Source organism: Cuculus canorus, chromosome Z, assembly GCF_017976375.1.
Source record: "Cuculus canorus isolate bCucCan1 chromosome Z, bCucCan1.pri, whole genome shotgun sequence".
NCBI lineage: Eukaryota > Metazoa > Chordata > Aves > Cuculiformes > Cuculidae > Cuculus > Cuculus canorus.
In genome coordinates, this window is record NC_071441.1 from 27,001,504 (window position 1) to 27,017,922 (window position 16,419).

Below are 16,419 nucleotides of genomic sequence, written 5' to 3' on the forward strand. Positions count from 1 at the left end.
TCCTGCTGCTGTATTGTTCACATCAATATGGGAATATATCACAAGTTGAATGCCTGGAGTTACTCCAAGATAATAGCAGATTTGACCTACAGCTGAAAACAACCTGCCTGTCTCATTAGTTGTGACCAGTCTCTGCATAATGGTATTGCCAATGATAAATGCATTTTTCTACCTTTAATTAGCAGAGAAGAGAAACAGCAATACACTTCCATGAAGCAGTCCTCCAAAGCAGGGCAAAACTTTGTTCTAATGTAATAACAGTTTCATTTGGAAGCACTTAATAACTGTGTTTATGTAAAATAAAGGCTGAAATTGCATAAACTAACCCTTATATCTTTATCAGTTTCACCACTGCTGGAAATGTAGCAAAAGTATCGTATTTCACGTTTATTAAGTTGAAATAAGGATGTGTGGACATTTGTAAAATATTCTATTGAAACTCTTCTAAGCTTGTGCCTATTTTTGCTTTCAGGTATAAGACATCTCCCTGTAATTTTTTCAGTTATTTTTAAATCCTCTACACCTTTGAACTTCATCTAGTAAGTTTTGGTTTCCTAGCAAAACAGACTTTGTTAGCCACAGGAAACAGTGAGGAGAAACCTGATCTATATCTCCCACTTTACTTTCTGCAAGTATCTTGTTGCCTAGTGAAACTCTTGCGTTTTTACATATAAAATATTTATGTATACGGTGTGGAAGGCTGTCAGAAAATACCAGAAGTTAACTCCTTCCTCTGTGGAAACACTGGCTCTGAGACACAGACCAATTACAATGGATGAAGGTAATTTTTTAGAACATAATATTTATTAAGTAGAAAAACAATTGCTCCTGTATGTTATCTTATGGCACACAGCTGTTGAGAGTGAAAGACTGAAGCCAGGCCACTATTACATTAAACAAGCTGAGTGAAAACTGTGAGAGCATAACCATATATTTCTAAGCTTCTCAGCTGTCAACAAAAGTTAAGTTGGCCATACTTAGAGGCTAGAAGGTAACCAAGCCTAGGCTTCAAAAATTAAAATATTCAGTATCTACTGTAATTTTTAGTTTGAGATTTTTATTGCACATGCATTAAGAGATCTAGATAAGTGAAAACAGAAGGCTAGATTCTGTGAAATCTTTTCAAGCGTGTGTAAATAAAGAATAAATGAACAGTTGTGCAAAGCCTGTCATGAAAGCAGAATGGTTTGCCTTGCCCCACCTTGGGGAGCAGGCTGCTGAAAAGTTGTGTGAGGAAAAGATAAGGAAGGTTTGTGGCTTTTTGTATGCAACTTGCAGATCATGTCCGTAAATTGTGAGGTAACAGTCTACTCTTACCTAATATAAGTGAATATTTGAACCCTTCCCACCCTTACAGTAAAAACAATTTTTTCTCAAATGTCAAATATACTTCTCAAGCATTATGTTTACATTTAGATACATTACTAAAGATTAAAATTAAATTAAGTTTTCCACGGCTGATTTAGAGGTGTCTAGCACTCCATTAGTGGAGCACTGTTATCCATTTTCATTCTTAGGCTCTAAGAATAAAATTAATCAGCAAGAATTGGGAATATCATGGCATAGCAAGCCTAACCAGTATGAATGAAATAACTATGTCTATAATTAAGCATTGACATGTACATCACTTTCCAAGGAAAGTTAAATCTAGATTCTTGTCTTTGGTCCAGTATCTCTGTGGCTTACTGTATGAAATACGTGCCTTTACTTTGATTTTCAAGATGAAAACAGCAATAACATTGGCAAAACACAGGAAGAAATGGCCTTGCTCTCTATGATAAGAAGATGTAATATTAAGTGCTGACATCAGTTTTGTTCCAAATCAGCCACTAATTAATCAAAAACTTCTGTATATAGTCTTCTTCGTGCCAATGTGCTATATTAGATAATTAAGGAATTTTAATGTTAAAAGAAGAATTCAACTGACTGACTGTGTAACCTGCTTTTATACTAGAAGTTAAGAATAACAAGTTAAACAACACTGTTGATTGTCAACTCTGTTAGGCAATGCCATTGGGCAAGGCTGTTGCTTAAGGCAGTGTAACCAGAGTATGTCAGGAAAAAAAATGTGGTTTGCCCACAATGAATAAGAAGAAAAAATTTTGCATAATACATTTTCATCTGGAAAAAGTCTGATTTACAGGTTGTGACAATGTAAACAGATGTCTACCTGTAAAATACTATCAGAGTTCATTGTTAAGTTACTTTCAGGGAACAGGATGGAGTTCTAAAATATATATCCTTCTCAGGGGCTGAAAATTCATATTAACAGTACAAAAGCTGGATTCGTATAACAGCAATCATTGTTATAAATGCAGGCTTAAATATGATAGAACAAACATATCAATATGATGCAAAACTCAGTGAGAAAGGACCAAACTACTAAGACCATCCAGCCTGTAGGCAAATAGGAAAGGCAACTACTATTCCATTCACAAACAAGGGAAGAGGCTCATTTCCAACCCCCAAGCTATGGCATCGACATTGTATAACTTGGATGCTTGTAGGAGTGATCAGAAGCAGCAGTAACAGCAATAAAACTGAGGATTTCCACTTTTTTTGAAAGCAGCAAAGGGAAATGGTGTAGTCTCAGTTGTCTGTGCCCATTTGTTCAGGGCATCGGGACAAGAGTTTTCTTTATCCACATCAAATTTCACACTTCATTTTCCACATAATAAAAGAAGAAACACTCCATACGTCTGCCCAACTCAAAGAAGTTATCTTCTCTTTCACTATAGCTCTTCTGTTGAACCATACTTTAAAAACACTCCCGCCAACCCTGAAAGTCCTCCCTCTCACTGTCCTTCCTTGTCTTGCATCAGAGCACAGAGGATCGAACAGGCTGCATTCAGCCTGTTGATGCTTTTATAAGAAAACCTGGTGTATGCGTTTGCATTATTGTAGTACTGAATAGTAGAGAATCTGTGCATTATTGGAACAATCCTGTAAGAAGAAGCAATAAAGAAGCTTACTCTCAGAGAGACCCTCTGTACGAAGCTATTTAAGATAAATTTGGTTTCTGCATTATACATATTCTGCATTATACATATTCTTCTGTCATTGATGGCAACATTCTTTTTGTGAGATACTGCTACCTCCTTATTGGGTGCAGAAGGAACAACAGTGACAAGGGATGAAGACATGGCTGAGGTACTTAATGCCTTCTTTCCCTCAGTCTTTAATAGTAAGGGAAGTTGTTCCCCCTGTGTACAAACCCAGGAGTTAGAGGAGCAGAATGTGGCTCCCATGATCCAAGAGGAGGTGGTTAGAGACTTGCTTGCCCAACTAGAGACCCACAAGTCTATGGGGCTGGATGGGATTCACCCAAGAGTATTAAAGGAGCTGGTGGATGTCCTTTGCAAACCCCTTTCCATCATCTTCCAGTGGTCCTGGCTGACTGGGGAAATTCCACTGGACTGGAGGCTGGCTGATGTTGTGCCCATCTACAAGAAGGATTGCAGGAAGGATCTGGGGAACTACAGGCCTGTCAGTTTGACCTCAGTGCCAGGGAAAGTCATGGAACAGGTGATCATGAGTGCTATCATGAAGCATATGCAAGAGAAACAGGTGATCAGGCCCAGTCAACACGAGTTCACGAAAGGCAGGTCTTGCCAAACTAACCTGATCGCATTCTATGACAAAGTGACTCAACTACTGGATGGGGGAAAAGGCTGTGGATGTAGTCTTCTTGGACTTCAGTAAAGCCCTTGACACAGTTTCTCACAGCATTCTGCTTCAGAAACTGTCAGCCTCTGGACTAGACAGGAGCACACTCTTCTGTGTTGAAAACTGGTTGGATGGCCGGGCCCAGAGAGTGGTGGTCAATGGAGTTAACTCCAGCTGGAGGCCAGTTACAAGTGGGATTCCTCAGGGCTCGGTACTGGGTCCAGCCCTGTTCAATGTCTTTATCAATGACCTGGATGAAGGCATTGAGTCCACCCTTAGCAAGTTTGCAGATGACACTAAGCTGGGTGGAAGCGTGGATCTGCTGGAGGGTAGGGAGGCTCTGCAAAGGGACCTGAACAGGCTGGGCCGTTGGGCTGAGACCAATGGCATGAGGTTTAACAAGGCCAAATGCCGGGTCCTGCACTTGGTGCATAACAACTCTGTGCAGTGCTACAGACTAGGAGAAGTCTGGCTAGAAAGTTACCTAGAGGAGAAGGAGCTGGGGGTGTTGATTGGCAGCCAACTGAACATGAGCCAGCAGTGTGCCCAGGGGGCCAAGAAGGCCAATGGCATCTTGGCATGTATCAGAAACGGTGTGACCAGCAGGTCCAGGGAGGTTATTCTCCCTCTGTACTCAGCACTGGTGAGACCGCACCTTGAGTACTGTGTTCAGTTCTGGGCCCCTCACCACAAGAAGGATGTTGAGGCTCTGGAGCGTGTCCAGAGAAGAGCAACGAAGCTGGTGAGGGGGCTGGGGGTTGTTGAGCCTGGAGAAGAGGAGGCTGAAGGGAGACCTTATTGCTCTCTACAACTACCTGAAAGGACGTTGTGGAAAGGAGGTAGCTGGCCTTTTCTCCCAAGTGACAGAGGACAGGACAAGGGGGAATGGCCTCAAGCTCTGCCAGGGGAGGTTCAGGCTTGGCATCAGGAAAAAATTTTTCATGGAAAGGGTCATTGAGCACTGGAATAGGCTACCCCGGGAGGGGGTTGAGTCACCTACCCTGGAGGTGTTTATGGGACAGGTGGACAAGGTGCTGAGGGGCATGTTTTAGGGACTGTTAGGAATGGTTGGACTCGATGACCCAGTGGGTCCCTTCCAACCTAGTCGTTCTATGATTCTATGATTCCTCCAAAAATGAGTGGGTAAAATTCAAGGTATTTCTCACAACAGAGGAATGGGGCCCAGACAAAGCACTAAGTTAATTTACCTGAACTGCTTGTCACAAGTCACAGATTTCAACAAGTTCCTGCCCTGGAGAGGTTTGAGAAATTGCTGTGAATGCTAAAAGTCACTCTACTATCTTGCCATTTTGATGAAAATTGCAGTGTTGTATACCTTGACATACAATGGATCATACAATAAGTCATGCAATGTCCACTAGATATTGTTAATAAAAAACAGATACAAAAATATTCTTGGTTCTCCACCTTCTTTTTTCTGCCATAGCCTTGAAATGTTTGCCTATTGCATAGAATGTTTACTGTGTGGGGTTTATCATACTCACAGAGTGAGGTACATGAATAAATTACCTCTGTACATTATTGATTTAAATACTGCATTTGCAGAGTCAAGGAAAGATATCATCCAAAACATTTCTCCACCCCTTTACAGCATCCTTTCCTTGAGGTCTGGAGCACCTCTCAGTGGAATAAGCTGTGTTTTGTGTTCCAGCATTTCCCAGGCATGTAATGCACTTGCAAAGCTTTCAATTTTAATGATTTATATATGTGATGATTCATAGAGACTCTCAGAGCCCCATTATCAGAGCTGGTCTGGATTGGCTCTAAGCATAACCAGAAGCCAAGGAAAGCTCACACTGATTTTGAGAGTAAAAGACTGTTTTAGCTGTGTCCCTGTATCTTATGTGACACTTAGCATACAACATTAGTATTGCAGTTAGTATTAAAGCACCAAGATTCATTAGAATTTGTGCAGAGAATCTCTGGAGAAGTAACCTTATGTATCTGTGAGATGGCCCTTAATCTCTAATAACCTATGAAATTCTTTAGTCTTTTTTTTAATCTGAAATGCATTAAATTAATTAATGCCGTACCTGGCAATACTCTGTGTAAAACATCCCAATCAGTGGACTGAATACTGAGGTGTTATGTTAAAACTGACCCACAGATATAAAAGCTGTATGTGAGGTTACATTAGTTTTCCCCTGACCATATGCAGATCATGAACATGCTCTACCAAAATAAAATGACTGATCTTAATCAGTGTCTATGGAGACTTTTTTTAAATAATCAACTTTAGGTATTGGAGAGAGTGACTGTCTCCTTTTACTATAATATATGATAAATAGGGGTTCCGGATGACCTTTCCTAAATTTTCTTAGATGCATTGCTCCCTGAACTATGTATATTGATTGAATGTGTTTTTGTTAGTTTGGTATGTTTGTTTGTTTGTTTGTTTGTTTTTTAAAAAAAAAGCTATGATAACCACTGCAATAAGAATTACTTTCTTTAGAATATGTTATTTGGTGAGGTTTTTTTCTGTTTCTGCTTTTTGAGGACTTTGTTTAAGGTTTTTTTGCACTTTTACTTAGACCAGCATTCTGATTCTGAAGAAAGTATAACCCTGTCACCAGAATTCTGGTTCTGGAAGAATAATAAGAATTCTGTTTCAGCTGCTACCGAAACCCAAAGCAAGACAGGTAATGTTAACCTCATTGCAAACATTTGCATGCACCAAGTGGTTAGTAAATTAATAAAAGGCATATGGCACCACTATAATGGAGAATCGGGGTTTTATTAAATATTCTCCAAAATTTTTAAGCAGTAAGGTATGACCCATTGAAGCACAGCCTGAGAAAATTATGTCAAGCTCTCCAACTTGGCTGAGAGTCTGGATCACTCCTTTCAGCTTCTAAACTGTAGTGACTGTTTGCTTTAATTGCAGATATACTACATGTGGAGCTGGGAACATCATACTAGATAAAACTGGAAATATTTTATAGACTACAAAAACAGGACTGTGGGATTGAGATCTCTTTTCTGTTAGACTGGAAGTAGTGTGGCTAAACCAAAAATGCATATCTGACTTGGAATATTACTGATACTAGTCTAACTTCTTTATAAAGCTAATCTAGACTGTTGTTGTCGAAGTCCAGGTGTACAAGCAAATTTCCAGCCATTCTCTGTTTATATTTCAATGTGTGGGTGAGAAGGAAAGATAAAACAGCCTTTCCAAGAGCAGACTCTAGTTGTGTCATACCAATAGCTAGTGTCAGACATGACCTTAGAATGACACCGACTGGCACACTGCCATTGTGGTAGGCCAAGTATCTTTGAGACTAGAAGACTAATGGGGTGACGTGTCTTTCTCACCCAGGTCTTTAGTATATACTACAATAGTCCCTGCCCAATTATTTTCATATGCCAGCTAAACTTTTGCAGGTTACAGTCAGACAATTGTGTGTTAGCAGTCACTGTGCCACTTGAGTGGAAAACTATGACATTGTGTGGAATAGTGTCTTTTTCAGTGACTACATGCTCAACTTGCTGCAACCAGTCATCCTAGGTGTGTTCCTAGGTACTTCTGGGACAGAACATGAATATACCTGCCACCTATATGAACATCAATAATAACCATAAATAACACACCCATTAAACACATGGCTTCACCTTCCCCTGAAGTTAATTTGAGACCTAACAATTCAATGAATCCAGCTGTAGCGAAGTAACTGATCTGTAAAGTTCAGACTGGCTTAAAGAGAAAGATATCATACCTCTGTTAACAACTACTGTACTACTGTTTCAAAAACTAAAACAGAGAAATTTCCATGGAGCTTTGCCATTTTGTAACTCCATGAAACTAAACTTAAGTACATAGTAGTAAAGAAACAATCCTTGCATCACTTTTCTTTTTATTTTCTGAAGATGAGAAAAAAGGAGACACAGGAGATTTTTTTTCAGGTCTTGAACTGATCTTGTATGCAGTAGAACTAACTGGTCCGAAATACAGTCGTCTTTGCTTTGTGGTTAGTAATTTTCAGAACTTAAGAAATACTTGTGCATAAACTTTGCAGGATTCATCAATGTCATCTGCATAAGAATCTCAGAGATGAGATACCAGGAAAGAACTGCATTAATTCAGGTCATACTGAAATCCCTGAGAATTTAAGCTACTCGAGGTATTGACTGTTAAACTTATAATTCTCTGGGAAATTTAAGCAAAATGTCCCAATGATTCAAAATCAGGGAGCAAAAAAAGGTATTTTGCTACTGTTTTACTGGGGGAGGTCTGTCCTTTAGATACAATCACATTAGGCTATTGGAACAGTGGCTCTTGTTATTGTAATGATTTCTGGTATCTGATCCAGAATGAAATCAGAAAAAAGAATTATGAAATTAGAACTGACTCTTCTGACAAAATTTTCACCAGAAAATGGACAAGGACACTGTCAGTTTATCAAGATCAGAAGCCTGTGTGGGGCTACTGGAACATTAAACATGTCACAGAGTTCAAAACAGTGTTAGAATAGAAATTGTTTTTCACATAGGAGATACTCCAAAACGTGCATTACTCAGAAAGTTAAGGCAAGCACTTACATTGTCATTCCACTCGAGATTAGGAAATTGAATATCAGGTTATGCTTCAGTGGATTAGCATACACGTAGGAAAGCTCAGGCTCATGACACTCCTTTCTGCATTGTTCCTTGTGCTAAAACTTTCCATGATATGCTGCTTACCCATTAGTCAATTTCCTTACTATAATGCAGCATCAATCTGTCTATGAAATTTTCTGAAGATAATTGCAATAATGCAAGACATGCATAGGCCCGAGGCAGGTTCTCATGTCTGCTGCTCAAATATTCGTATTATGGGTAAACCATACAATATGATGTTTGAATTGTCAGTGCTTTTGTATACTGTTTGTGACCATTAAAAACCCAACAATCATAACTACGTGAGGACTACTTGTGTGTGTGTTGCCTCAAATATAGCTGCTCTTCAAGGTAACTGCAGACCTCCCTCACTTTATAGATGTTATCTAACCCTAAAGCCTCTCTGCTTTTAAATCAAAACTTGTTTCGGTGATAAATTGGCATGCCATACTTCTAGGCATATGAAGCTCTGATTTCACTAGGTCTGATCCTGTGAAACGTCCAATTGCTCCTGAGATCCTGAGCACAGCAGCATTTTGAGGGGATTGCTGATGTGCCTGCAATTATATCAGAAGTGATGATCTTGTCCTACTCCTTTTCCATTCAGTAAACTCACAGGTAAATGTAAATAATGGATTGCCATCCACTTTTGGTTTGTTTGAACACTCTGTATATATTGCACAATCCAATAGGCAATGGAAATATCTGCAGACGATGAGATTTTTTTTCACAGTCTAATTGTTTCTTGCTAGAAAGGAGTTTCCTGAGAAGTAAAGCAGATGATATAAAGATGTGCTCATAAATATTTAAGCTGATGTTGATGTTATCAAAAGATAACAGTATGTCTTGAGGTGATGTTAATGTGGACAAATAAAATCAAAATAATTATTCTAGCTGAACTTTGTGACCTTCTTATAAATAAAGTCTTAGTTTTGGTATTTGTTGTACAGGAAAAAAAAAATTCAAATAATTAGCATTGACAGAGAAAAGTCTTTTCTGGACAGAAGCTATGCCTTTCACATAGCCCTTTCTGTTTTCCCTCAGACCACAGCTGTAAGTGATTAGATACAGCTGGACCAAATAACTCCAAATTTATTTGACACTGCCTTAGGATAGTGACTGAATCAAAATAATTCCCAATAAAGTCAAAAACCATTTCCGTCTTCAATTTTTTTCCATCTTTTTCCCTTCTTCTGTCTCACAAAAGGATGTGGTTTCTCTAAGAGATGCAACACACGAAGGGCTCCTCTTCAGAATATTAGTCAACATTATCTTGAAAACTTTGATCTTGCAATGAAAAATACAGATTTTAGTTATACAGATTTTATACACATGTATGTATTATTACAGCTATATTATTTTTACAATTAAAGGACTGCAATTTTTCTTTTGTGTTTCATTTGGATTGATTACTTTTATCTTAGAAGCTCTGCAGGACACATAGTTTCGAGGTTTAAATCTGTATTTTCTCCAGTAGCTGAGTACTGCTGTATGGTTGCTCCTAGCAAAAAAAAAAAAAAAAAAAAAAAAAAAAAAAACCACACTTTATTAGTCAATAGGAAGCTAAATTTCTGTACAGAAACTGTTACATTTAAGCAAAAATTGTGATGACCATAGTTCTGTATCAAAAATATTATTCCTCTACTCTAACAAGAGCAATCAGACATAACTTGCTTTTCATTAATTGTCTTTCTCTTTTGGTAGAATTTTCCTGCAACTACAATAGCAACATTCAACTAAATTACTACTAAGAATCTAAAATATAAGAAATATTCTATGAATGCAACGAAAACAATTGTCAGACCAGTTGCTGTTGCTCTAAGAGGCTCTAAAATGTTCTTTTCATGTAATGACATACAACATGGCACATCTGCTTTGTATTTCCTCTCACGTGTTTTCAAGAGGGATTTCTTATCAGAAAAGAGGAAATTGAAAGTGCAGTGCAATAACATTTTTTACGTTTTATTTTGTTTTGACCACTTAAAAATGCAGAATCTAATATGTAAATACTTTTATGGCATTAGGAAAATGTATCCTTAGATGGCAATATAATAAATACTTTAATAATTATATAAAAGCATCATATTTTTCTGTGCTGGCATGCTTTGATGTCTTTATTTTTTAGGGAAAAAATTCTCTGCCTCTGGGAAAACAAAAGATAAAAACTATGAGACTTTGCAGTTAAGTGCCCCAGAATAAGTGATCCTCTTTCATCTTTGTCTGTTCTAAGCAGTTTTGAAGATACTTCTTTCTGTCCATCTTTCAGAATTGCTGCTGGCCATTTCTATGTAAGGAAAATAATCCACTGTCACAAAGCAGTATATGCTGGTGCAAGGCATAAAGTAGAAGCCACTATAGCAAATGCAGCTGAACAGTGAAACATGGTAAATACAGACTTCAGAATCTATGCTGGATACTGCTAGATATTAAAGCAGGAATTTTTATTGAAGTTCACATGAAACAGCACAGAAGTAACATGTCAGGGGATCAGCCATTTTCAGCTACAATTGTATTTGAAGTGCATTGTTATTTCTTAAGCACAAAATATTAGCAGGAATTCACCTAGCTATATATAAACCAAGCATGTTATAAAACAGGAGACTGACTGCTCCTATTTCAAATTGTGATTTTTAATTTGAAAAAAATAAAACAAAAACAAAACCCAAAACCCCCACATTCCTCTTTGCTTCCCAGGTATCATATTTAAAGTATAAACTAAAATTTGATCACAACAAACCAGATATGTTTTTCAGCACTGCCTGCCATCTATATCCCTTAACCATATCATCAGAGATATAGCCAAAAACAGTTGTTCCCTTTCCTTCCTGAGATAGCTGGTTACGCATTTGATAATGTGCATTGAGGACGATAGATCATATTTTCCGTGCAGACTGCATAGGGCACAAGTTTACACTACACTGTGAGGATTATGAATATGAGAACATTTTGTGTTTCCCATTAAACATTTAGCAGTTGGATGTACACACAGAACAGCAATCAGCTGACTCTTGAAAGAATAATTTACAAGAGTGCTGTGTGCTAAATTTCTGTGGATGGAAGACATGAAGAAAGTTCTTCCTCATATGGAAGTTTATGTCTAGCTGAAAAACTAGAAAACCAGTACCTTTCTCCATGGAAGTTACGAGGCTGGCGAGGCAGGAAAAAAAAACCCAAACCAAAACCAACAACAGCAAAAACCCCCAAACAAACAGGAAAAAAAACCCAAAAGACTTTCTTCTAATACTGCTAATAGATCTTTTTGCTTTATTTGAAATTCAGGAGAAAGAAAAACATTTTGTGAGGACAGAGCGGAAATTGATCATAACAACAGAGTAGGCACTTCTAACACTAGAACAGGCTGCCTAGGGTGGTGATTGACTCACCATCCCTGGAGGTATTTAAAAGATGCGTAGATGAAGTGCTTAGGGATATGATTTACTAGTGGACAGGTATGATTGGACTTGATGATCTCAAAGGTCTTTTCCATAGACAAAAGCTGGCCAAGATTTATGTGTGGAAGAATCTATTTGAGATGTGCTTTTGGGTGGAAACTTTATGAGACTTGGCAGGTTTTATTTAGGGTAGAAGATGGTGAATTCTTGAACTTATTTCATGGAGCTTGATATGTTTGCAAATTAAGCTAAATCTGACAGTCAAACCAAGATTAAATCACCAAATTGTGTTAGATTTCAAATGGGACAGAAAGAAAAGACGCAAAACGATGAGTTTGCCCTGATTAGTTTATAAGAATATTTACACCTAAATGAGTTGATGGTTTGTACTACTTATTTTCTTAAATTTATTTTGTGGTCTGATCTTACAAATCTGATCCTGTTTCATAATATCTGCTCTCAAGCCTCTCAGCTGAATCCCTCCTCTTGTTAATTTTATTAACAAGAATTCCTTTGGTTGTTTTTCCAGAAGCATGGTTGCAAACAGTTATCCCTTCAGGCGCTCAAGTCTCTGAAGATTCTGTGAAAATTGATCCTGAAACTAAACCACAGACCACCATTCACTCACCTGTTCCTCTACCAGGCAGCATTATTAATTATTCAGAGGAGATACAAGAACTGCCTTCATGTGTGATTAAAAGTATGGTGATTGAAGACACACCTAAGGAGGACAGTAAGCATTACTTTGTGTCCCAGGTGTTCTGAATGAGTGTTCTTCATTGTTTCCCACAAGAGGTCAAATTGGCACACTATTACCATATTGTAGTCTCACAGAAGTGTATAACCATTATAGTCCATATTGCATCATCAGTGCTGATATGACTTGAATATGGGGGAATGTTAGTATGGACTAAGTGGGAAAGTACCTTTCATGATTCAGTACATAGACAATGGAAGTTCCTTATGCACAAAATATGCCTAGTGGCTTTATACCCATTAAAACCAAACCCAGTGAGAAAGGACTAAGTTTATGTGTTCTGTGGTGTGCAATTTACTGGAATCTCCAAAACCTGTCAAAAAATACAGTTGAAATTATTCAGAACTTGCAATGTGGCAAATCAGTCTGTGCCATATGGCCTGATTCTAAGTGTAAAGTCAGAGAAGAGAGATTTCTGGTTTGAGGAAATGTACCTTCTAAAGGGATTAAACTGCAAGGTACTCCGGTGGTTTGAATGCATTTTGAGAGCCAGTCTGATTTATGGCATTGGTAAAAAAGGGAAAGAACTGTCCATACCATCCACACCACACCACAGAGTTCTGTGTGAGTTTACTCTAGAGACTGCTATGAAAAGGTATATTCAGTAATTTTCCAAGTCACATTCGCTATGAGATGCTATGCTAAAGCGAAGGCATGTAGACTGATTTTTAAAAATCATGAATTGTGAGAGTTTCAAATTTCTTTCTTCCCAATGGACTGCTATAGACTGAAGAAGAGCTCAGCAGTCATTTCAGCGGGTGATACAGTTATGCATTTTTTCCAGCAGAAAACAATATCAATATGTGTGTTTTCCATTAAGGATGTAAGATTAACATTTATCCTAGGCAAAAAGATAGATTCTACAGTTTTGGAATGCAAGTTCTAGTGGCTACTTTTGCAAAAAGTAGGATTACATGAAATTTCAAAGCTGTGGCGTCAAATAGCCTCCTACATGGTAGAAAGACAGCCAAACGTGAACCAAAAAGATGTATATATAAGACGTCAAAGTCCTTTAAGAAGTAGCTACTATGTATAAATTTTATGCACCTTTCACTGACACAATTCACAGAATAAAAGATAACACATACACATATATGTAATGTATAATGATGAAAAATTTGAGTTCAGAAAGGAGAATAACTTGAGCTAAGGGTACTGGTCTCAAGACATATTTATTTAGTTGTGTATTTTATGAATCATCAAAACTGGATTTTGAAAAGCAAGACTTTTATGGCTGTATTGGAATAGAATCTGCTAATTCCATCTAGTACCTAGATAGACTATATTTTAAAACAGTACATTCTGTTACAATATGTCAAATAAAAGCAAAGTGAAGAGTCAGATATTTGTTTTTAGAAAATTACTACATCATGGAGGTAAATGAATGTTCCTTCAGGAAAGGTAGATATACACCCAAATTTCCTCAGTGGACAAAAATTCTTAGTTTCTGAAAATTGTTTCAACCAATTCAAAGAGTCAGAAAACTTATTTTCAGACACTTGTCTCCCTTTCAAACTGGAACTTGGAGAATTCACTTGTGTTGGGTGTTGTGGCCATGTTTTCTCTCAGGAAGAATGTTGCATGCATACAGACCGAGTCAGATATATCTCATCTGACGATGCAATCCACCACTGACTGCCCCTACACACAGGCCCACGCAGTTATTTTCAAAGATATTGAGCAAAATTCAGTTGTTTCATGATTTTTCAAAATTACATTTTGAAAAAGATCTTGATAGAATGTGTCAAACAAGTCTGTAATACAGCCTTTGAATTCAATATATCTCTTTTTTCAGAATGAAGTGGAACCATTCAAGTCTCAAAACAAATATCAAATCCTTCTCATGCTTGTAGCTCTATCAATGACTTCCTGATCTCTCATTTTCTTGTACCGCTGTATATTAAACTCTTGGTATCACCAGAATTAGTGTATACCACATGTGAATCCAATGAACTAGCAAATCAAGAGAATTCTGAGAGTTGCAATGATTTTCACGATTTTAACACCTAAATTTTGTTAACAGATGGAGAGGGAAACTCCTGGCTGCACAAGCTTGGAATGACTATCAACAAGTGGTCATTTCTGAATTCTTTGGTTGGATGGAGTGAAAACAGAGCTCTAGGAAAAGGTAAATTTATATAGCAAATATTATTCTTGGTTTTCGGAACACATAGTACATTACATAAATTAAAGGTGTTATGTTTTTTCCTTTTATGTGAGCTCAGCTACCTAAATTTCATCTATAGAATGTAATGATACTGCCCATAGATCAGAGTTGACAATCCAATGTTGCTAAAATTTTCTCACAAAGTTTCACTTTCCTTTCTACCAGAAAAAAATACTTGTTTTAAAACTATATTTTATGTCTCTAATAAAAATTCTAAAATGCAAGTTGTGCATCTGGTGTTGCTTGCATTATAGTTCTATACTTGAAGTTGATAAAGTGAAGTTGATTTTTCTTATGCAGTAGATCATCTGAACCCATCTGGAGCTTGTTCTGATGCTAGCTGCAAAACAACTGAGTTGGAGGAATGTACCACCAAAGAAGAAGTGCCATATATTCCGTATAAGATAGCTACATCATATATCATCAAGGTGACAAAAAAAAAAACAAACCCAACCAACAAACACCTCCTTCCCTCCTCCCAAAAAAACTGCATGAATTTATTATTTACAATAAAAACATTGTCAATTTACTTGTCTCTTCATAGGATACACCAGATGACTTGTGATAATAATTTTCATCAAAATAATTCATTTTAGACAATCTTGTTGCTCAGTTGGTTTCTTCTTCACTTAAATTTTGAATATTGATATAAAAATATAAGCATTAAATTGGAAATGCCATCTTAAGTTAAAATTAGATATTAAGTTGCTTAAATTTCTCTGTTCCAGGTAGATGTCTAAAGATGAAAAGCTCTCTTGTATCTGTATATGGGGCAAACCTTTGCCTCCCCATATATTTCTGCCCTTATGTGTCCATATGTATATATTTCCTGATTTATTGGTTTCTTTGGCTTATGTATTCCATTAAATATGCTTTTATACTCTTGTTCTTTGATTATGCATCAAAAAAGTCCCATAGTGACTTCTGTGGTACAGGAAATGGACCCCTAACTTAACTGTGAGAAACAAGTTCAAAGATTTGAACAATATTAAGATTAGTCAGAGCACTATGGGTGATAAAAGGGATAAACCCATCTGGATCTTTTCAGTCTTTCTTTTAGAAGAGGCTTTCCTTGTGTCTTAACCTTCAATTATGCCTCTTAAAAATTCCTCTATTTCTGCAATAGTGTATTTGATGAGGGGTAAATAGGAGATTGTAATTCAGTACCATGTTGCTGCTTTGCTAATTTTATGTCATTGAACTATGAGCATGTCAGATGGTAGAGATTTTTCACTCCCAAATTAACTGCTTGTAAATACTCACAAAGATTTAATTTGTTATTGTAGATCAATGGTAACAGCCACAACTATTTTAAAATAACGCATCAACTACCACAAAAAATATGACATTTTTTTCTTTTTCAGTTTTATATCAGCTGAACTTCTCACTGTTCACAGACTCTGAATCATATTAAGCTTAAATGGAGACCCAAAACCAAGAAAATCTCTGGAAAACCTCTAGATTCTTATAATTTACATATAAACACGTTCATTATTTCTGTACTTCATCTGGCACTATCTGTTAGCCTCACTTAAAATGTACAAATATCAGTGTTGTGTAATTTGACATGGCACCAACCAGATAAGTATGTCAAAGGAAAAGTGGACAGCACAAACTGGGGTGTGGGACAGTGGAATTTTCCTTTTGTGACTACTTTGAATTGGATTAGAAACAAACCTAATAATACTGAGTCACTAAGGATCCTGATGCAACTTCTAGCTTAAATAACTCATTTTCAAACAGGAAAATGGTCACTTTGCTAGTTTTTTATGTATGCATCTGTTTATTAGTCATGAGAAATGCCTGCAGTACACCTCAAAGTT

At 37.1% G+C, this 16,419-nt stretch overlaps 1 protein-coding gene across 1 annotated transcript in view; it reads left to right on the forward strand.

The window, feature by feature from the left end:
• Positions 1–771: 771 nt before the first annotated feature.
• The window catches only part of LOC128850374 (uncharacterized), a 23,417-nt gene continuing 7,769 nt past the window's right edge, over positions 772–16,419 (forward strand). Inside the window, exons 1-5 of the mRNA XM_054054012.1 lie at positions 772–781; positions 6,219–6,326; positions 12,202–12,405; positions 14,453–14,557; positions 14,897–15,024. Of these exons, the coding sequence (XP_053909987.1) occupies positions 772–781; positions 6,219–6,326; positions 12,202–12,405; positions 14,453–14,557; positions 14,897–15,024 (555 nt within the window). The remainder of the gene's footprint in view (positions 782–6,218; positions 6,327–12,201; positions 12,406–14,452; positions 14,558–14,896; positions 15,025–16,419) is intronic.